General features: G+C 43.7%; 1 protein-coding gene across 1 annotated transcript in view; it reads right to left on the bottom strand.

The window, feature by feature from the left end:
- Nucleotides 1-23,464, bottom strand: part of BRD10 (bromodomain containing 10) — a 428,998-nt gene that overhangs the window by 276,953 nt on the left and 128,581 nt on the right. Inside the window, exon 3 of the mRNA XM_078675919.1 lies at nucleotides 13,274-14,682. Within this exon, the coding sequence (XP_078532045.1) occupies nucleotides 13,274-14,682 (1,409 nt within the window). The remainder of the gene's footprint in view (nucleotides 1-13,273; nucleotides 14,683-23,464) is intronic.

Genomic DNA, 23,464 nt, shown 5'->3' with positions numbered 1-23,464 from the left:
TATCTTTTGTTCAGGTGCATCGACGGAAGAGTAAGTCTTCACTCTCTCTTTCAAACTGCCAAGATAGTGTGTTTAAAAGACTTGTGTGATCAAATAACCTCCTAAAGATATCTAACAAGCACAGCTCAGCTTAATATTTACTACTAGGAGGATCAAATTGCAGTCCAGTCCAATATTCTTGACATGTGAGACTATGACTGTCACTTTACCATACAGCGAAGGCAGGGTTTGGTTTAGAAAAGTAAAAATCTATGGAATTAACAGACCAGCAAAATCATATACTCAGGAACAAAATGCAGGGCGTTCAGTCTAGAGACGCATCTGTATTCAGCATAAAGGACAGACAACTGACCACCCTTTTAGAATTAACTCCTCTGTGCAAAACAAGAAGAAAGTGAAAGTGGTTGAGATGGCATAAAAATAATTGTGAACTAATTCCGCAACTTTAACAAGCTCTATTTAAGGCAAAGTGACCCGCACATTTTCAAAGTTGAAACCAATTGTTCACTTTTCCGTTTCGACGTTGCAGAGGCAGACAAAACTCATATTTGCAAAAATTTGATTAGTACAAGGGTGAAGAAACCACAATAAGTTTCAAATTAGATTTTGACTCAAGAGTCACCTTACAAGCAGTGTTCAGTAAAGATTTGTGACTTAAGTTTGAGCACTACCTGCAATATCCCGGCCTGAAATGAAAATAAAGCCTTAAAAAGATCAAAGTAACACCCCAAAATGCCAGATTGTGTTTCAGAGACATGACAACCAGCAGACTGCAGAAAACATAGGCAAAGCAGTTTTGCTGGCATCATTCACTGAAGGCTTTGTAGTAGTGTGTAATTTTAAATGCTTTTTTAGCGCACTGCAGGACTCTGCTCAACCGGTTATCAAGCAGAAGGCACTCACTGGCTTAAGAGTGCTGCAGCAAAATTCCCGGAAGGTCCGTGACAGAGAACGTTTTTAGGTCTCGGCTGGCGTGGCTGCGCACATGCTCGGCGAGATTTAATGTTTTTAAGTAGCTTTCAGTAAAGGGCTTTAAGCCACGCCCCTCTTTTCCATTGGCTGGCGTCACCGTTTATGCTAAACGGTGGCCAGCCATTGGAAAAGAGCTTTTTCTGACGTAGACTTTTCTCTTTTTGAGCCGTCCCACTTGGACAGGCTCGCCTGACTTCATCCCGTCGCAAAAGGTTTCTTATCTTTATGGGGCCATGTGTGTTTGAAACAAATGAACCAATAAAGACAAGAGATCCCCGCCGGGAGCTTCATCGGCTGTGGGCTCCTACGTCACCGCGAGCCACGCTGGGATTGGCCCAGCGTCACAGGTTGCCTAGCAGTGGAGGGGGCTTCTTTGCTCTGGAACAGGAGGTACTGCATTGGCATGGCAGCGCGCCTAGCGCTGCATTTCCTCCATTTACTGCTGACAAACAAACATCAGCAGTGGATCGTCCCTGCACTGATCTCTACCGCTACTGTCAGGAAACTGCAGGGCCTAGCATCTAATAAACACATCAAGTACAGACAAGAAAAACACTGGAGCTTCTTTGTTTCTTCATATTGTTTCCTTGATGAAGTGACGCGTTGAGCCACTGGCAGCTGGGCTGCTGCGAAAAGCACAGGAAGGGAAGCGACACCACGTAGCTCATTTTATTTTAATAGGGAGCGGCTGCCCGGTAAATACCATTTTATTCAATGAGCAGAAGGTATTACTTGCTTCTTGGCTGTGAACAGTGGGGTGAACAGAGTTGGTGTGACCCCTTGCGGCAGGGTTTAGCGGTTTGCCCTCCCTGAACTATGCGCTATTTCCAAAACGTGCCTGGTTCAGCACCCACGCCTGCCAAGTGAATCTGCTTTCAGGGAAAGAGCGTGCCTCACAGCCCAGGGCTCGGCTTGTTCACCACAGTAATGACGGAGCAGATTCCAAAGAAGGGCCAGGGGCTTTTCCGGGCCGACTGTCCCGTTCTGGAACTGGCTCGAACTGGTTGGAGGCTTCAGAGAACAAACAAACGCGGAGCCAGGCAGGTTGTCCCTAAGTAGAAAGATAATCTTAGTGCCTGTTTATTAGGGCTCGCCTGCTGTGCGCATGCGCATAGCTGGCGAAGCTCTATAGGGGCTTAAACAGCGTTTAACCAAGCACGATTACACTGGCGATTCCACGGAGTGCATGTGCTTTTTAGGTCATTGCGCAAGCGCAAGCCCTAAAAAGCGCGTGCACAATGCCACCAGCCGCCTGCCTGCCTGCCTCGCATTACCACATCAAAGGCAGCCCTCCCAGCGCATTTCTCACCCCCTAATTATTCACGGCCGGCCGGCCGGCCGTACTTTCAGTTTCACGCCCGCAGGCCGTGTCTCCTTTTATGCTTTTCTCTTCGTCTTTTTTCTGTCTCTGATTCTCCATTTCTCTGTGCCTTTATGTTCTCCTCTCTCTCTCTGTCTGCTTTCTTTTTCTTGCAGCCTCTCTCACTGTCCAGCTTTCTCCCTCAATGTCAGTGTAAGTCCATAATTGTGCGGTAAACACAGCAGTCACAGAATCTTCTAAATCCAATCACCTCACCATTTTTCAATTACCAATTTATTAAAGGAGAGTTAAAAGAAGCTTAAACATTATATATAATTCCAATCAAATCCCAGTGCCAACTTCACTTTTTAGAAAACTGCTTTTTCAAGCTAACTTTCCCAAACTTAATGTATACCATTTAAAATACACAATGGGTACCATGCGTACATAATATGGCCCTACATTGCCATCTTAGGGTTCCTGCCTCGTCACCTTGTGGTTCATGATATTACTAGAACCCCCTCATGGCAATATCGGGCCACATTACCCAGTTACATGCTATGTTCTCTCTCTCTGATTTTCTCTTTCTTACCGCCTCTCTCACTGGCCAGCTTTCTCTCTCATCGTCTCGCTATCTTCCTCCCTCTCTTTGGCTCGTTTGTCTCTGATTTCTGCATTTCCCACCTCGACCATATATGTCTCTCTTTTCGAGCCCTGGACCTGTTTTTCAGTGCTACTCTCTCGGTGCCTCTCTAAATCACTTCTCCAGCCTCAGTCTGTCTCTCTCTTCTTTGTGATTCTTCCCCCCTCCCTCTATTTCAGGTTTTCAGTCTTTCTCTCCATCTTTCTCTCTGGCTTCCGCTGTTCCCGTATTCTTCTCTCGTCGTCACTCTCGTTCCCTCACTCATTTTCATACCTGTCCATTTTATTTCCCCCTCTTCATCCATTCCGCTTATCTCCACTTCATTGTTTTCCTCTTTTCCTCCCTCTTTTCATTTTCCCCTCCAATTTTCCTCCTTCCTCTCCCAGTTCATCCTTACTGCTAACCCTTCACCCCAACTAATTCTCCTCCCACCTATCTTCGTTCTCATTATCACTTTCTCATACTTACTCATCTCTCACTCTCCTCACTACAGCACTGCCTCTCTGTCCCCCATCGTCTCTCCCACTCTCACTTTCTTTTCGCAGTCTCTTAAAATCTCTAATGCTCTTTTGCCTTCTCACTTCCTTCCCACACCCACGCACCTGTACTCTAATCTATTGAATTAACTCCCCACACACTCTTTTTGTATCCCTCTCCTGTTTTCTCCTCACCCTCTGGCTTCTCTCTACCCCAGCCCCTCTCCCTCGCTCACTTTTAAAGTTCCCCGCGAGCCTTCTCTTTGGCTGCGGCCAGTGCCTCGCAGCACCCCTTCTCGGCGCTCTCTGGAGCCACCGTCACACCGCTGTGCGGCTCATGGCTGCCGGCGCAGCCTTACTACCCATTAGCCGCCTGGCGCAGTCATTCTTGCACTCATGGGCCACGTATAATTGTCTGTCTCGGCTACAAATTGCCTCTCCCCGCAGGCCCATTCGCATAAATCCTGCAAGCTCGTCCAAACCTGCTCCGGAGTGAGCGAGAGCGCCGCACGCGCGCCAAGAGCCAATAATGGGTAAATCTCCACTAAATGCTTCCTTCAATTAAGGCAGGGAAAAAAATAATAATCTCCCGGTTTTATGTCACAAAACATTAGCAAATGCAGAATCATTTGGGGGGAGCGGAATGGGGGGTCTTTTGGCAGGGACGCCGTGTTACATCATGACGCCAGAATGCAGGCTCGTGAAATTCATAGAGGGTTAGTGCACGTTTTGGTGATTCTCCTCCCCCCAGTGTACTTTTTTTAAAAACTTGTTTAACTTGTTTAATCACATTAACCTTTAACATTTCTCCCCGTTTGGTGCCCTCCCTCTTAACATCAAAATCTACACTCCTCCCACCCCCACTTCCGGGTTAAGTAGAGTGCCCTTCGTCATCGGCCGCCCGGGGTCAGCCTCTCCCGGATCCCCTCTATAGCCGCAGGGGCCACGGTGATCAGCCCACCTCTCCTCCTTCCCTGCAGCAGCTGATCTATCACTGCAGTTCACACCGCTCTGCAGGTAAAGCCCTTTAATGCCTTTGTGCATTTAGAGGTGACTCATTGGTTATGCAGCATTTTCCATTGTTGAGAAAACCAGCGTGAATGCTGTCCTTTTGACCACCAAAAACCCACCCAATAACAACGATTAAGCTGTTAAAAACGTTGTTTGCGCTTTGAAGGTGCTCTCCAGCATGTTCAAGAACTATGAATTCATAAAGATTATTAACACCAGAAGGATCACTTCTGACATTTGATTGGTTTTTGCACTTCACTTTACTCATTCAGTACGCTGTTGGATAGATTTTTAGGTCTCGCCTATCCCACTCACCCTCACACCCCCTCACTCACCCTCACACACCATCACAGCCCCCTCACACTCGCACCCCCTCACTCACCCTCACCCTCACACCCCTCACCCCCCTCACTCACCCTCACACCCCCTCAGCCTCACAACTCTCTCACCCTCACACCCTCACACCCTCACACCCTCTCACCCTCACAACCCTCTCACCCCTCACCCTCACCAGCATAGCATAACAAAACATAGCATAGCATAGCATAACAAAACAGCATAGCATAAGAAAACACCGCATAGCATAACAAAAAAAAGCATAGGATAGCAAAACATAGCATAGCAAAACAAAGCATAGGATAGCAAAACAAAGCATAGCATAACAAAACAAAACATAGCAAAGCAAAACACAACATAGCATAGCATAACAAAACATAGCATAGCATAGCAAAACACAACAAACCATAGCATAACAAAGCATAGCATAACCAAACATAGCATAACCAAACATAGCATAACCAAACATAGCAAAACAAAACATAGCAAAACAAAACATAGCAAAACAAAACATAGCAAAACAAAATATAGTATAGCATAACAAAACCCAACAAAACATAGCATACATAACAAAACATAGCAAATGACAAAGCTATTAATTTAGCTATTTTAAAGAATAACAAATAAATAAAAAAACTTTGATTTATAAGACCAATAGCTCAAACTTTCCTAATGCGAGCCCTATTGCATTTTCAATGCTTGTTATTTTTCATGTAACTGTATACGGTTCTTTTTGAGCGAAGAACTTTCCTGTCTCTTGATGGCTGGCATCTGCATGGGGATTGCGGGTCACCGCTTGTGACAGGGCCCAGTCTATCCTTTTGTCCTCTTGAGGTCGCTGTGTAGAGTGCCATTAAATTGGGCAGTAACAGCTCTTGTTATTTATAGTGGTTAATGACAGAAGCATTACACGCCGTAGCAAACGAGTTTTTACTATTCTATTGTAAGTGCGCAGTTTTTTTTTGTGTAAAATAAACTTGGTATTGGGTTCCTCAAAAAAATGATCTGCCAATACTTTCCTTTAGTTCCAAAAATAGTCCGAATTTGACTTCTTTTCAGATGACGCTGCGTAATTTGCCCTGAGTTTGTTGTTCTATAGCGGTTGTACTACATGCCACTACAATACATGCCTTTTCCATTGCACGTAAGCGTTGATCTTTACAAAGCATGCCATTAAATCTTGGACCATTAACACACATTTTTGAGTGTGTATACGTTCACTCACACACACATGTATATACATTTATATACACATTAGTGAGCAGGTGTTTGTGTATACACACGCACAAATATATTTTATTTACTTTTTTGTGCAAGAGAACCCCCCAAAACCACCCTTTTTAATACTCCTAACCTCCATTATTTACCTCTTACCTTCACTAAACCATAAATTTGCCATTACCCCTACCACCCAAAAAAAACGAAATTCCCCTTACTTCTACTCACCCTAAAACACTAAAATCACCCTTATCTCCCATTGTCTCTACCCACCTCTTAATCCCCAAATCACCCTTACCTCCCTTTCACCTCTATCAGAACCCCTAAGCAACCTTTCTCCCTTTACCTCTATGCGCACCTAAACAACTTTTTTTAATAACATAACATATAAGTTATTAAAAAAAATATGGTTGATTGACAGCTGGCCAACACACCCCGAAAATATGATGAAGGAATCAACCCTAAGAGGCAGCCCAGCTCAGGTGGCAAACGGAAGATGGGCACTTCAAGAGCAATAGCAATAGAAAACTGTGAAGTCCAACATCAATTGGACACCACTAGAGATTCCCTGCGGGCAGATGAGAGGGAAACAGCTAGACCCCTCTCCCCTGGAAATACAATCTCTATGTCAACGAATCTACCTACCCAAAAACTGTCGCATTCCATGAACATTCTTTCATGGAATGTTGCAGGTTTGGCAAATAAAGTTGACACAGATGAATGGGTGGAATTAATCCAATCAAAAAGTGTCTGCCTCTTCCAAGAAACTTGGCTAAGGGAGGAGTCCCATTGTCGGGGCTTCCACATATTCTCAATTCCGGCAGTATGGGGCGGAAAAGGTAGACCATCTGGAGGCTTAGAAACCTGGGTGGCTTCGGATATAGGATGCCGAGCCTCAAGATACCCAGTAGACTCTCCAGATATACTGGCTGTGGTCCTTGAATGGCCAGGCAAATTGAAGCTGATGGTCATCAATATCTATTCAAGGCCTGTCAAAAATGGGTCCACCTCTAAAACTATAGAGCTCCTTTCTGGTACTTTGGAAAGTATCCCAGAGAAATTGTCCTATTTAATTGGGGGCGATTTCAATTCCCATTTCGAGCCTCTACCTGGTCTTCTCGATGGACCCTCCCTTGAGGAGGATTCGAGTTGGCAGGTTCCTCGGACGGAAGCACCTCCACCCAGAGCATGGACAACATTGGCTGTGCAGATTAACACCCTCAATCTGACACATGGGCTGAGGGCTTGCAACGGTCGCACTCGGTCCGACATCCCCTCTCAATGTACTTTTAATAGACAAGGGAGGGAATCTAGGACCGACTACTTCCTTGTACAGTTAAAATCATGGAAATGGGTGGTTGATTTCAAAATAGCAACAAGACAGGATAGCGACCATAACACCTTGGAGCTAGAGTATATGATCCCTTGCGAGAAAGCACTTGGCGAGGAGAAATCGATAGGGGGACTCCTTCTAGAGAACAACAGGAGGCGGATAAAATGGGACACTATCGCCTCCAGCGAAGATAGGCTTACCTCTCTTTACGCTGGGATCATCCCTTTTCTTGAGGAGGCTTTTGAACTAGGGGGTCTACCATCTAATAGGGAAAGAAACGAGGTCTTAGTCCAGAATCATCTCCGTCTGACCCAGAAGCTTGAACCAGCTTTCTTTACCAAGGTACGCCCGAAAACACAAAGGCAGTTTAATAATTCCTGGTACAATCGTTCATGCCGTCTAGCAAAACGAGACCTCATTAAGACCATAAAAGAGGGAGGTAGTTTAGCGCAGATCCAATCTAAAAGACGTGCCTACAAGCTACTCTTAGTCAACGCAAGATTGGAGTGGGACATACACCACTGGGAGAACTTGGCTGAGTCTCTAGCTAGCAGGGATTCTCGTAGATTCTGGAGAATCATTAATCATGGCTGCGCAGACCTTCCGTCTGCAAGAGAACCAAACATTGCAGCCAATGCCTGGCAAGATCACTATCAGGGGCTATACGCCCCCGAGGCAGTGGAGCCACAACAACCCGAAGCTAGCTCTTCCAATATATGTAATTCACTCCCCTTCACCTTGAAAGACGTCGAGATGGCCATAGCGGGCCTGTCATCAGGAAAAGCCCCGGGATTAGATGGGATCCCTGGCGATCTCTTTAGGCAGGAACCTGGGATCTGGGCCCCATATTTGATGGTCTTGTTTAATGCAGTTTTGGAGGGCATGAGGCTACCGGATACTTGGCTGGGAGCAGAGGTGGTACCGATATATAAAAAGGGCTCGCCTCTGCTGCCCGCCAACTATCGGCCAATCAGCCTCATTGATGTCAGTCAAAAACTATTCGGAAGGCTGATTCTGGACAGACTCCAATGCTGGATGGAACAGAATGAGATCTTGAGCCCTCTCCAGGCAGGCTTTAGGAAGGGTGTCTCTACAGTAGACCAAATATTGAGACTAAACATTATATTCTGGAAGACTGCTTACATTGAAGGAGGGTCACTGTATGCAGTCTTCGTGGATCTCCGCGCCGCCTTCGACCTGGTTCCTCGGACCAGGTTGTGGGCGGTGTTGGAGGATATGGGCGTCCCTGAGGATATCTTGCAGATTCTCGTTAGGCTCCACTCCAACAACTATGCGCGGGTAAGGTACGGTAAGGGAGGGAGGCTTACAGATAGGTTTCCTGTTCAACGTGGCGTAAGACAGGGGTGTGTGTTGGCGCCGACCCTGTTCTGCCTGTTTACAAATTGGGTGATAGAGCATCTCTGTAAAATCGCCAACATCGACGCGCCACTATTGAACAACAGCAGGGTGCCTGCGATTATGTTTGCAGATGACACCCTGCTGTTGTCCAAAACGCCAATGGGCCTGCAAAGGATCTTGGATGGGTTTTTGGATTTCTGTAATAAAAGGGGCTTAGAAATAAACCCAACAAAAACGAAATTCATGATTCTAAGCCGCAAATATAAAAACTGCCCAAACCCACGTTTAGGGCACACACCTCTGGAGCGAGTTAATGTGATTGAGTATTTGGGCATAACACTTAACCACAATTTAACTTGGTTGCCGCATAAAACAAAAGCAACCACTAAACTAATCCAGAGGGCGGGTGCTATCACTAGAATCGCTAACAAATCCCCCTTTCGCCCACTGGCCCCTGCAATACAAATTTATAGGGCCCAAGCGCGGGGTGGCATTATATACGGGGCTGAACTCTGGGGCCACACACCCCTCCATTCCATTCAAGTTGCGGAGAATAACTTTATTAGGCAGCTGACGGCTCTTCCACTAAGTACACCTCTACTCCCCCTGAGAATGGACTTGGCCATACGCCCAATCAGCGAAGAAGTGAGCCTCAAACCATTGACCTACTGGAGACGTCTGTGGAGCAGCCAAGATTTGAGCCACTATAGAACTGAGTTGCAAGAGCTTCTTAGATCAATTTCTGCATCCAAAATTCAATGGCTCAAGTACATTAGAGATATGTGTTTGACTCTTGGAGTCCCAGAGCTATGGAATGATCCACAAGCAACATCGCTAAGGCTTCCCAGGAAAGCACTCTCCAAACTTTTTTATGGTTTTATGCTTCAGAGAACTATTACCTCAACTCGAGAGGGTTCGCTAACTGATACATTCATCAAAATAAAGGACATCTACAGTTTTGAATATGTCCTCGATGCAATGTCCCCTGTACATGTTAGGAAAATTTATTTGCAGTGGAGATATGGTTCTCTACCCCTGAGGGCGCTCACAAAAAATTGGGACGAAAAGGATGCTTCACCCAAATGTCCAGCTTGTAATTATAAACTGGAAAACGACGTTCATGTAGTTCTATTCTGCAAAGCCTACTCCAACATCAGGAAACTTTGGCTAAAACCACATCTAAGGAACATGGGCTTTCGAAATTATGTCCCAGCCTATAGAGTCCTCAAAACTGATCTTTCACCTCTGACAGTATTTGTAATGGCTAAATTTTTAGCAGCTATGTGGAGAGTACGCGCAAGACTTTTAAGAGACTGCACTGTGTCGTGATAAAATTCTTCTTAATACATTTATGAACTAATCTGTAATATTGGGAATGAATGTGTTTTAAAAATGTATTTTTTACATGTTATGGTTTTAACCCACTTCTTAAATACTGTGATGCTGTTGTTTGTATATCTTTTATGATCGCATAGATCGAAATAAAGATTTTTGATATGATTAAAAAAAATACTTACCTGTGTGACAAAGATACAAATACATGTGTGGTAAAGAACATGCATGATAAGGTGTGTGGTAAAGGCTGTTTACCTTCTAACGAGCATCCACGACAAAGTGTTAAACTTCCTTGGCAACTTTTACATTTTGTTACAGGGACAATTTAGTAGAATATCGATTCCTGGTACGGAAATAAAACATTTTCTTTTATGTGCGAAACTACCAGAACGAAACGAAGGCCAAACAACCCAAATACTACAGGATCTGTAATTGTAGGTCCAGGTTTGCACACTATGCCACCTTTAACCCCCTTCTGCAGTCTCCTCATGCTGCTAAAACCAAGGCCTAATTCTCGACCAAATCTAAATAAGGCAACTTGGGGTGCCAAATTTTATTTACAAAAGTAGTGAGGAGTACACTTGTGTTCATTGCTTAGATTTGCCAATAGATTTGAAAGATACTGAAAGCAATTGCTTTGTTTTGTGTTGATTTTTACCCTCGACTTCTACCCGTTGTATTTTTCTACTCCTATGTTTGCCTAAAGTGTTAGAGCTACCACAGGAATCCATATCATGAAGACATCATGTTTACAGTCGTAGGTTGCCCTCTTTAGGTCTTGTCTACAAGAGCTCAATGCGCTGCTTGCGCTCTCACTTTTGAGAAATATCGTATACAACAAGGGGATTGCAGCCCACCCATTACTTAACATTATTTGACTTCATTGTCACTCTTATTTGCTGCTTTCTAATTGGCTCACATGTGCTGGCTTCACTTCTTTCGGATGGAGCATGGACCTGAGTGCTTCATCTTGATTGCTGTCCTTTCACTGATTGAGATATGATTGAGGCACTACTTTTATTTTTCTTCCCTGCCACCCTTGATGAGCCTCCTGCTATTTGTAGTTATGTTTTACTATGTCACACATACTTCAAAGAACACGGACCATAGGCTGACAATGCTCATTAATATAACCTCCATTTCAGATTTGTTTTGTCCTCTGTGCTTTATTCTCCTCATTTGTTCAGGAGGCCTAGAGGTCACATGAATCTAGAACAGCTAAAGATGCAAAAACATTCTTACAGGTTTTGTTCACAGTGTAAAGCTCGGCTAGAGCTCACGCTGTGCAGTGATTAGTTAGTGGTGCAATTTCCCTTTGGAGGGCAGTGTGAAGCGGGAGTGATTACTAAATAAATTCCTTAGCACCAACTGTATCACTACTGCTTCTGTATCTAAACAAGTAGTTACTGTTTTTTTACGAATATGCATTTGGCTGACCTTGACACTGCCATTCATATGTCTTACAGATACATTAGACCTATAGGACAATGTTGCTCCCTTTTTCTGAACTCAGATGCCCTCTTCACCTACCGAAGGAGATTTACTTGCTAAATCAAAGTATATCTGTACAGTTTGAACTACCCACCGGGCAATAGTCCCTTTAGTCATTGCAGTACCCAATGCCTGTAGTGCATGCGCTACAAAAAATTGCTTAAACTTCCTGATAGCCTTTGGCTCCGGTGCAGAGTATATTACATCTCTTTTTACATCCAACATTTGTAATGCATTATCTGCAGCATTTGTTAGCTTTTGAAACAAGCATTTAAAATGCAATAGGTCTCGCCTTTCATTAAGTTTAAGCCATTTGTTTTGCTATATAATACCATTAGCAAAGCAAATGGCTTTAACTCAATCAAAGGCGAGACCTATTGCATTTTCAATGCGTGTTGAAAAGTTACTAACATGAGGATACCGCTCTAGAAACTGGAAGCAAGCACTGATGTGGGATTTATCTAAGAAATACAAAAGCCAATACCATTTAAAGCAAAGGGATGTTTGACCTAGTTGTTCGTGCATTTACAACCTTCAAGCTTTTGTTGGACAATGTTTAGTTACTATATTTAACACCAAACCTATGTTGTATCTCACAATTATTCCCTCAGACCTGCTAGCATTGAGAGCAGTCACATTCTTTGTCCACATTTCTCGATCTAGTATTTTTATCTCTGATTGGATTTTTCAGGAACCAGGATTTGTAGCAATATTCTGTAATAACAAAAATTAGGTTCCACAACGACTACTTGTGTGCTGCTTTATTAGCCAGAATACTGGCTAAACATAATGAAAGAGTATTAGTGAAGTGTGCTCTGGAATAAGGACCTGGTAATATTTAAAAAGTATCTGCCAGGCTGTTGCTGAAAATATTTCAAACATTCTACCTTCTATCTTAGTCTAATGGGCATGTTGCTCGCCATTGTGGATTTCTGAACAGGTTAAGAAGAAAAATGCAAGTTCTACAGACCTCGACTTGTCCTATATGAAGAAAATGTCAGCCTCACTCCATCTGGTTAGACTGACAGACATGAATATTCTTCAAGTTAGCAACACAGCGTGGAGCCTTCGGATGATCAGAAATCAAGCCCAGAAACCAAACAGACCTCATTACACATCACAAGACTTGCAGACCAGTCAGCTCATCGCACCGTCACCCATATGAAACTTGCTGACCTTCCCCACGCACTCCAACCTGCCTAAAGTCTCTTATTTTAAAGAATGAAGGCTTGTAGGCCAAAGCCCTGCACTATGGACTGAATATCCAGAATCACTCAAAAGCACAGTAAACTTAGTCTCTGATACAAATCAAAATGGAGCTGTTCGTTGTATCAGGTTTAAACGTACTCTGTTTTTCTCCTTCTGTCATGTTACCCTGCACCTACAAATGATATTCGCATGCACAAATTACACAAAAGAATAATATGGACAGGTCCTAACACATAAAAGGAAAATGTAAGAGAGCTAGAGATAGAATCCTTTCACCTGGCAGAGGTTAAACACTTTACAGGGCTTTCTTTATAAAGTTCAGGCTGAGGTTACAACATTTTTACTCCTATGCAGCTATTAACACTACAGTAATGACCAGGCCCACTAAATGCTTTGCACAATTACAAACAAACATCCACATTTACAAACCAGCGGAAGCAGTTTCTCACGCAGCTCAGTATACAATAAAGGTGAGACCTGTTGCATTTTCAATGAAGCTAATACATATATAACGTCTGTCTCTCTCAGACTGCTTCAAGTCAGCTACAAGCAATTCACAGGACTAACAACAATACAAAATATATGCTTACCCGATTTGTGCTTCTTGTGCTTTGTTTTTTTCTTGATGAGGAAAAATTTGTTATGAATCTCAGACTTATATGACTTGAATGACTGGGAGTGAAGACTAGCATACTTCCCATGTAGGTTCTCATTCAAAATGTGTTTCTTTTTTTTCTTTTTCTTCTTTTTACCATGAACTTTGGAGAGATTTACCTCATTGCAGTCAAGTAGGGAACACTCATGATAGAGGTCATTTGCCACCCGATGGCAGTTGGTATCCATTTTGTCACAGTGACTCCCATTCACATGAACCTGACATGTCTTGAGAGCGTTCTCTTTCAGTGGACTTTGAACAGTTTTGCACAGAGGTCGCTCTATGTATTTTTCACCATTTTCTACAACTCTGATTTCCCCTGGGCTGAGCATATCACTATATCCAGGAACTGTACACGCACCAACTGGTTTGTCCAAATTTTCTTTACAGCAGTCATCCTCCTTTCGGTCACATAGCCTATGAATCATCATTTCACAGTTCAGCTGAATGTCCTGTTCAGTGCAGCAGTCCGTGCGAATGTCTGCAATACAGTCATTAAGAACAGGCAATTCATAGTCTACTTCCGTATCTGCATTTGGCAAGAGCTTATCAGGTGTCTCTGATCGGACATCACAACTGCTATTCCCAAAAGACTCACATCTTACTCTCTCCAGTTTAATACGAGGTTGTTTTCGTATTTTAATTCTTGGGATGGGAAATTCAGGTGCGTGGAATGGTATTTGTTTATATATCCTAAAATCTGCCCCACAGAATTGTGGGAAATGAATGTAGGAGTTCTCTTGTGAATCATAACCAAGGATAACCTCCCTGCATTCATGGATAGGCTGCCCAAGTACAGCATCTTGAACCTCAATTTGTGTGTCATATACAAAGTCACAAAGTCCCTTAAGCAGCCAAACCTTCTGATGAAATGACAGTTCATGAAACGGCTTTTCCTCAAGAGGACTAACATCACCAAGAACTTTGAAAAATTGACAGCATAGGCCCAACTTCTCTGCACAATTGTCGGGGTTTTCTGCCTGTCCAACTACAGAATACCAATGCTTCACTTTCTGCCGTAGTGCTGCTTCCCATGATCTGTAAGGCAAAGGAGGCCTTCGATGCAAGGAAGGTCTGCGATGAGGAGGGCTTAACAGAGAAGTCATAACCTTAGAAAGAAAAACATTGTTATGTGGCATCAGTAGACACCGTTCCAGCTCATAGAAAACTATTTCGGGCAAATTTAAAATTTGTTGTGCCAAGCAAAGAAAATGACCGATAGCTGGAATTTCCCACAAATTCTCCATCAAAGTGGGTGCTGCTTGTGCAAGGAGATTTTTCTCCCATTCTTCTATTTCCTTGTAGCTAGCTTCTTCTGCTTCTTTCTTTCCCTGCTCACGAACCCTATGGAAATTAAAAAACAAATCAGCAAAAATTGCACTCCACCATGGAGATAAAGGACATTTCTACATTATGAAAAGCATCCCAAACCTGAATCAAAATGGCAAATTGCTAAATGATGCAATGGTTACAAAAGAGAAACAAAATGATACCTGTAAAGTCACTCTTCTTCACCACGACTACATTCTAACACTTGGTAGTGGGCTGGAAATTGACTTAGTAACACATTCAAAGCAGTAACAAGCACAGTAAATAGTAGGTGCCTGGCAGACACCCACATTTTGAAAGTCCTCATTTTGTAGATAGATGGAAAGGAGACATGACTAATGTAAAGGGATTGGCGTGTGTTAGGACTAGCAGTGAGCCAAAGACTAGGAGGAGCTGAGTCACAATGAAGGCAACCATATTATATTCCAAATGCTGGCTGTCTTTTAGCCTAACAAGTGGTAAAGATTAAGGAGAAAGTAAAATGTTGGGAAACCAAAACTAAGCAACAACAAGCCTGAGGTATAGCAAAATTGCGCATCACTTTTTGAAAAGACATTCAGCTGCAGTGATCAGGATGTTGACAAACACCTGTCTGAGGAAACAGAATGGTGCCATATTAGCCCTGTTCAATTCTTTCCAGTGAAACCCGGGCATTCCTTAAAAGTTTTAAATACAGGAGACTTCCCATATTGCATTGTTGGCTTTGGAAGCACTCTTTCTAAGATTTGGTCACAGCAAGTAAAAGTTGACAACAGAGGCATAAGCTGGGAAACTTGACTCTGTTCCACTGAATTGTGCTACACAAACAAATTGTGGATGGATTGCTGAATAAATCAAACATTCACCCTCAGTCAAGAAATCTGAGTTAACCCATTGTTCTTTTGCTCACCAGGCCACCCCAGTTTGGACCCACCCATATGCAAATCAGTCTTGACCCAGCTTCTCATGGGAACAGTCTAGCCCGAACTGCTAAGCCAGGACCTCCCTGGACTGGAAACAAGCACCCTGGGACCGGTTTTAGATTATCACCCTTAAACAGCTAGGAAAGCTTGAATTTAGCGGCCTAGTGAGCAAGGGAGCCACGTCTGGGCATACCCATCCCACTATGCAACACATCCCACTATGCAAACACATTATAGACAGAATGCTGAATAAATTAAACATTCACCCTCAGTCAAGACAGCTTGGTTAAATCCATCGTTCTTTTGCTCACCACACCACCTCAATTTACTGAACACCTTGTTCAGTTTTGGAAAAAAAACACAACACACCCTACAAACAGCATTCAGCATTAAAAAATAAAGGTTTCGTTCGCATAGGAAGCATTTGGAGTTTGGGTTGAGGAGTGGAATGGGGTGGCAATGGTGTTCAATGTAACTGGAGTTATATTACTTTATTCAAGTGGAGATTCGATAAGGCCTTTGTGATTTAAAAAAAAAAAACGATGTACTCTCAGGAGCCCTATCTAGCTAGGTTAGAGTCAGAAGGAATACCTCTAGACAAATGGCTTAAAGGATGTGTGCCAATGGTGCTTGAGGACCAGTCTTATGGCCAGTTGGTTTGCCTTGGAACAAGATACAGCACACAGAGATACAGTGACTCATTACAGATGGAAACGTTTCCACCTCAACCTATTCTTGTAGGTTCCAGTGGCTGCTAAATACACAAATACATACCTGGACAATCGATTCAACAAAGATATTTATGACATGGTCTCCAAATACAGATGAGGGTGAATCATATTTACAAGAACTCCGTGACCAAAGCAGAACAATTTGCCTTATACTGGAACGACTTACAGTCTCCAGGATTTCTATGTTTCTCAGAGGATACGCCCAGAGGTGCTAAGGTCATGTGTCATTGAGAAGAAGGCACTCAAGTAGACTGATAAAGCTAAAAGAGATATTCTTTTAACACAAAGCAGACAGTGCGGGAAGCTGCAAAAAAGAGACCAACAAGGCCATGCTAGTGTATGGAGCATTAAAAGGCAACTGCTACTGGCTTTGAACTTCACATGGGGCCTTACAGAGGCTGATCCTGAGCAAACAAATAAACAAGTCTTACAATGGAGACACCACAGCTTACAGTTTCTAGCAAACACAATAATAAAAGGGACATTTGAAGATGGGCATACTGTGGTTGAGAATCATCTAGTTCAAATTCCATGCAGCAACTCAATCAGCCTGCCCAAGTAAAGTGGCTGATTCCCACAGCTCCAGTGCCATTCAGCTAAGAATAGGGAATTGTTTGACCCTCTTCATATGATAAAGGGCTGTCATAATATCAGTGTAAATCACAGCGCTCCACTGGACCACAAGTGCTGGTTGTCTGAGAAAACTGCTGAAGAAAAGTGAAGGTGTATACAAAGTTGAGGGGAAGATAAAAAGAATTGGAAAAACAACATTCTTGGCTTTCCAGTGGTTGGTTGCATTACTGCAGAAACAATAGCAGAATGTGCCTAATATGGAGATGCACAACCACACTTACAGAAGAAGTTACTTAACTCTGGTAACCCCTTATCTGGTAGAAAATCGGTCTAGCTTCAGATTCCGTAGCTTAGAATTGTCTCCAGGTGTCAGACTGGATCTAGAAATTTTTCGGAGCGGGACTTCTGTGTGCTGTGAGGTGGTTTTGTTTGACGTGCATGTTATATGGTCACCTACTGACGGGGGGGGGGTGTTTGACTTCTATCATGTGGGCCCAAGTTGTCTGTGGCAACAGCATCGATTGCCACGAAAAGGCTGGGAAGCCTGTTGGCTAGGCTGAGCAGGAAAGGACGCGGTTGGTAAACGGTTCCGTAGCCGCGGAGGGGGCAAAAGGCAAATTGGAAATGACATGGGGCCATGAAGTGGCCAAAGGACCTAGCCGTAGCCCGACTGTCCTAAAAGCGCACCAGCACGGAGTCTGTCTTTTTGACAAATAGTAAGGAGCTACTGAAGAGCATGTCCATTTACGGAAGCTTGGACATCCCCCGAGAAGCCCGTGGTTCTCAGCCAGATGTGGTGCCTTAGGGCCACTGACTATGCAATAGCTTTGCCCAGCAATTCAATCATATCCAATTAGCAGTGAATGGTGTACTTTGCTGCACCTCTGCAATCTGTAATCGTCTGCAAGAGTATGACTTGGACCAGGCCCGAGAGGGAAATCCCCGAGGGCCTCACTAGATGGGAGGACAGGTTCAGAGGGGGTTAGTCCTGGCTGAAGCACCTCTGTCAAGACGTTTGTCTTGACTGCCCCCTGAGGGTAGTAGCAGGTCAAGGACCTCAGCAGCACTTGTGTCGGCATTTCAGCACTTCATCAGAAGACATGTGCAGTGAAGTCGAAGAGCGCTTCCACTTCTTCAGTTTGTGGGACCTACCGGAAGACTACTTCGATCTTAATGACAGACATTGTGATCGGCTTTGCAAGAAGTCCTCGGACCTTCCACACGATTGGGATCTTTATCACCCCAGGATCATCGGACAGCAAGGATCTTCAGGGAGTGCTCCCACAATGCCTTCGGCTATATGGTATGGCAGTCCTCGCAGGTCTTGGAGTACCAAAGATAATTCAGGTGTGGTTTTGTCACAGACATCTGCCTGCCATACCATAGGGGTTGAAGCCTGCTGATTTCTATGGGGACATCCCTAACACACCAGGAGACAAGTCTTGAAAAATATCTTCAACAAAACGTCGAAAAAAGTCAGTCCTTAATTGCCTGCGGGTAGCTCTCTCCAGATCAGAGTTGACTAGGCCGGAAAGAAAACAAGCATCTGCAATGCAGTAGGTCTCGCATTTGTTAAAGTTAGAGCTGTTGGCGTTAAAAATTACGTTTTTTACATTTGTTTTTTCATAACAAGGCAATAGCTTTTCGCCTCAAAGCACTTTCGTGCTTACTGTCTATTCGCCCTTCAAGTTCTCATCTAGCTGCGAATTTGTTCTTGTTGCTTGTTAAGTTGCACTTTTATTTTGCCACGGGTTAAGCTTGCCTTGAAGTGTCTACCAGTTGTGGCCCAAAGGGCTTTTGGTGTCCAGGCCACCTCCATTCCTTTTATATGGAGGCGCTTTGGGGTGCTGCCTGGTGGAGAATACCCCATGAAAATCAGGCGTGCAGAGGAAAGGCACTCATTCGGCAAGAGCCAACTTCCTCTTTAGCAGGCACCCCCCACCCGTGCTCGTACCAAGCAAGTAAAAAAACCAAATCACAATTAACCAAGCTCAACACAAGAAGGGGGAAACTTCAAAAGAGGAATTAATGCGGAGAAAGGAAGGGGATCTGAAGTGTTGAAAAACTTGCAATTTTGGAAAACAATGCGTCGTTGTTCCAGTTTAGAGGTGCAAACACTCTGGGCTGGGCTGCTGTGGTCATCCAGTGTGTTTTTCCCCAGAATGTGTCTTTTGTGGTATGTCCACAAACCCCACATGGCGATTCTGACCCCGCCACCCTTGCATCAGTACAGCCCAGTTGTTGTACTAGTGGGAAACCAAACGGAAAGTTGAATCTCAGCTAAATACCACTGAAAAGGCTTGTGCCAGTGATTTGATGAGCAGTAGTTGCTGTGTCAGGTCGTGTGCTTCAGGGCACATAAATAAGCTGTTTCACATTGTTTGCTTTCAACCCAGTTTGTAAAGGACAATGAAGCCCAGTGTTTGCTGAACACAGGTAGACAATAACACTAGCAGGAACCCAGAAACAAGAGGTCGCCATTGCCGAAGCCGGTGTTCTGTTTTGCGCTCTCCAATGGCGACTGCTTCTTTGTATTTGCAATGCGCCATGTGCGCTTTCACGTTACGATGTGAATGCTATGTGGGGGCGGCAGCTATTGTTAAAGTGATGGCGCACATGGCACGCTGCAAATACAAACAGATGGTGGCCATTGCCGAAGCCTCGGAGTACTGTGTGGGGTAGTAGCCATTGCAGAAGCCAGAGCACATTAAGAATATCTGCCGCCGCGAGCGCTGTGTGGGGAGGCAGGTATTTTTAAGTAAAATACAAACAAGTCGCCATTGCTGAAGCTGACATCCCATGAGTGGTGAGTGGGGCTACAGCTAAAATAAGCGGCAGACATTATGAAAGTGAAAGCACGCATGGCGCTGCAAATGCAAACAAGAAGGGGCCACTGCTATGCACTCTGTCGTGCTTGCTTCAGCAAGACATCAATTAAGTTAATAGTAATTCCTACCTGCTAATGAAAGCTAGAGTGTAGGGACACATGTAAGAGGGGCTGTACTTTTCGGAAGTAGCAATAGAAGAGAGCGCGGTACAAAGGAGAGACTACTAAGCCTACTCATGAATCAAAAGCCATAATCACAAAGGATAGGAAAAAGAGCCAATTGTAAAAGTGGGCGGGTAATGGGAGGAGCTTAAAATCCATTCCTGAATACAGCGTGTCTCAAGGAGACAGCGCAAGCGCTGCCTAGACGAGACCTAGAAACTGATCTCAGTTCGCTAGAGTGGAGCCTCTATAGGCACCGCACACATCACTTCCAGCACAGACGACGCTGATCTGAACAACGCCACCTATCAGCGTGTAAGGGTACTGCCCAAGAATTTCCCGGTCCAGTTTGATATCTGGAGATAATTCTAGGGTAAGACATCAACAAATAAAATTCTCTATCTGATTGGTAGGATTATGCATCCGAAAACTCTTAATTTTGATTACACTGGTCCCTTATAGTGTACGGAACTCACCTTTCATCAAGAAACCTCTATATATTTATTTATTAGCATTTTTTTAAAAGTGGGATCCAGACTAAGAGTGATAACAGATAGCTTTATGTAGGTTAATGTTAGGTCAATACATGGCTCGATAAACAAAAAGATATTAACCAAATAGTACAGTGATGATAAACGCTGCACCACTCCTGTGAAGTACGGTGACAGCTCCCAGAAGTCGAGAGTGAAAAGAGAAATTCACATTGTTATATTAACATTAGTGAGAGGATCACCTCAGCTAGAACTTGTCTAGTCTGAGAGGGAACTATACTTTGGCAAAAACGACTGACAAGTAGATCCTTCAGTTTCTGCTGGAAATTTTTATATGAGACGAGTTCTGATGGAGGGATGACAGTCTCAACACTGGGTGTACCTCCCAAAAAGGACTGTTTCAAAGTTATTTTCGTTCGTGGATGATGGGATTCTAGGAGGAGGGTATCTAAACTAGATAGTGCTGACACACGAGCTAGTCAGTTTTTGGGCCAGGTAGTTTGAAGAGTCTACTAAGATATATTTGTAAGTGATGCTGGCTAGTTTGAACTGACTATTATCTTTAATCTTGAACATATTCAGTGTGAGGAGAAGTAGGGCATTTGATCAAATTTCTTTGCACTTGTGACAAGTCGAGTCACTCACTATATGAAGGACTGTCTTGAGAGGGGCCTGATCATTCTTAGGTATTTCAGACAGGAGGGAAATGTCATAATCTACTCCTGAAAGTACAATTGGTTGAATCACTTGTTTGAAATCACTTTCAAGTATGAGAGGCTTAATTTCAAGTAAAGGTTTCATTCGGGGGTGGTCTTGTTGAGCTAGTATTCCACATGGAACTGGAGAATAAAGTTACCGTCTAGAAGGAAACCTAGCGATTTTGTGTGCTCCATCTCCATATTGTGGTCAGTCTGGAGATTAAATTTAGCCAGGCACCACAGGGTTTTGGGGAAACATCCCTGTCACACCAGGAGACAAAGTTTCTAAAAAAGCTTAGGCAAAAGTAGAGGAAAAAGTCAGTCAAAATAAGACTGAAGGTAATATCTCCGGATCTGCGCTGAGTTGCGCGGAAAGGAAATAACTGATGTCAGAGTGCTAGAGTGGTTCCTATATGGGCACCACACACAACACTTTCGGCGCCGAGCTGTACAAAGCCACCTACCGATGTGCAGGGGTACTGCTCGAAAAGTTTCCAGATCCAGCCGGACGTCTGGAGCAAATTCTAAGGTAAGGAATGTGTGGCAGAAGTCTATCAGATCAAGAGACTACTACACCTGGAAGCTACTAGACACTTGAATACTGACTCTCTGATGGCTAAAATTCACTGGATTGATTGAAGAGAGACAAAGGTGTGGATAACAATACCAATTAATTAATTGTATTTCAAATGACTGAGAAAACCATTGGAACGGTTTAATAAAACACCTCCAGCTGAATCAGGCCAAACAAACCATAGATGCAGGCTGACTGGACTAACTCTCCAAACAATAGTCAATTCATTTAAAAATCACAGAATCTAACAGGTATGGATCTTTTGGGCACAGGAGAAAACTGCCCTTACTGGTCCTTTCTTTTATAAAGACCCATGAGGATGCATGAATGCTAAATGGAATTTAAAAGTGACAGTTCACAACAAATCTGAAAACAATGAACTATGGGCGTCAGCAGTTCGTGCTGGATTGTTCCTATTGGAGCAGGGCTAAAAATGTTTTGAATAGTATTCGAGGTGGTATGGTGGATGCAGCCCAGAGTGATCATCAGTGATTGAGATCAATTCTTGCATTCCATCACTTTTTTGAATTCTAGCATTTTCCATCACTTTTTTGTATTCTTTATTGTGGCGTGCAACGGATATGTCCAGATGTAGGTGCCATGCTCATTATGATAATGCAACCGAGCTGCACCCAACTGAAGAGGACCAAATTGGTCTGCATGTGTTCTGGTTCAGAAAGGACCTAGCTTGGCAGTGGGAGTAGGACTGTTTCTATCGGAGCAGGACTAAGGCAGGGTGTAATCAGGGGTAACATGGCAGGAAAAAAAGGATTGGCATGCAGCTTGAGTAATAACCAGTGGCTGAGATTCATTCTAACATTCCATCTACTACTTTTTTATATTTGTCAAAAATCTTTTAACGGCTGGCATTTTGAAAAGTTATTTGTTACACTGGCTCTTTGAGTATGGTACTACTGCCAATAGGTGAACCTTTAACAAACTATACAACAGCTTGGATTTGGGTGTGTTAAGTAGCATATAATCTTGGTTTGGCTAGTTATAGTGTCTCTGGATCTCCGCTGTTTTTTTTCAGAAATCAAACTTTACACAGCAAAGTGGCAGCATGTGGGCTGTCTTTTTGCCTCCTTAACTATAGCCCAGCAATTCTTAAGGAGATCAAGGTGCACAAATTCTATGTGTTAGGGGTCATGTTGCTCGGGATAGCTAATCGGACTCTTGGTGAGGTTTTACTCCCCTTACATAGTTAGTTAGTTCGAAAGCCTTGTCCCTTGGACACGGTTATTAGATATGAGAACCGTGACTATCTTGCCCACATTGGGGCCATCAGAAGCATTTGTATCCTTGTAAATCACTTTCGGCAACAGCAGTATTGGGGCAGGGGGTAAGTGGGGAGAGCGTGAAGAGGGAGTCAGAGGGGCAAGTTGTAGTGTAAGCATGGGCAAACTTCCCTGTTGGGGTTAGGTGCAATTCACACACTAACCATGTGTCCTGTGCTGTAATCTTGCAAAAGAGACAGTTCCCAACACCAGCTCCTAACCCAGGTGCAATTAAAAGATTACCAGGAACTCCAGATGACTTGGATGGAGGAGATATTTGGACAGAGAGAAATCCTTATCCAGCATACCAACTCTTAGGAGTCGCAAGCAGATTCTTTCAGTTCTTCCCGTAATGTGCTGTGATAAAGATCTCTTATTGAGAGATCTGAGAATTTATATATTTTCTTGGCTGTGTAGTAAGGCCCCCCAGAAGCTAATAATAATAATATGAATAATAAATACCTTAATCTTTAACAAACCGCATCGTCATTGAGTTCACTTTACCTGAGGACAACACATGTAATCTTCTGAAAACGATTTTTGGGAGGATCCATAGAGTCTA

Source organism: Lissotriton helveticus, chromosome 2_1, assembly GCF_964261635.1.
Source record: "Lissotriton helveticus chromosome 2_1, aLisHel1.1, whole genome shotgun sequence".
In the NCBI taxonomy this organism is placed as follows: domain Eukaryota; kingdom Metazoa; phylum Chordata; class Amphibia; order Caudata; family Salamandridae; genus Lissotriton; species Lissotriton helveticus.
Note: the sequence above shows the minus strand (reverse complement) of the source record. Positions and strands in the feature narration are given on the sequence as shown.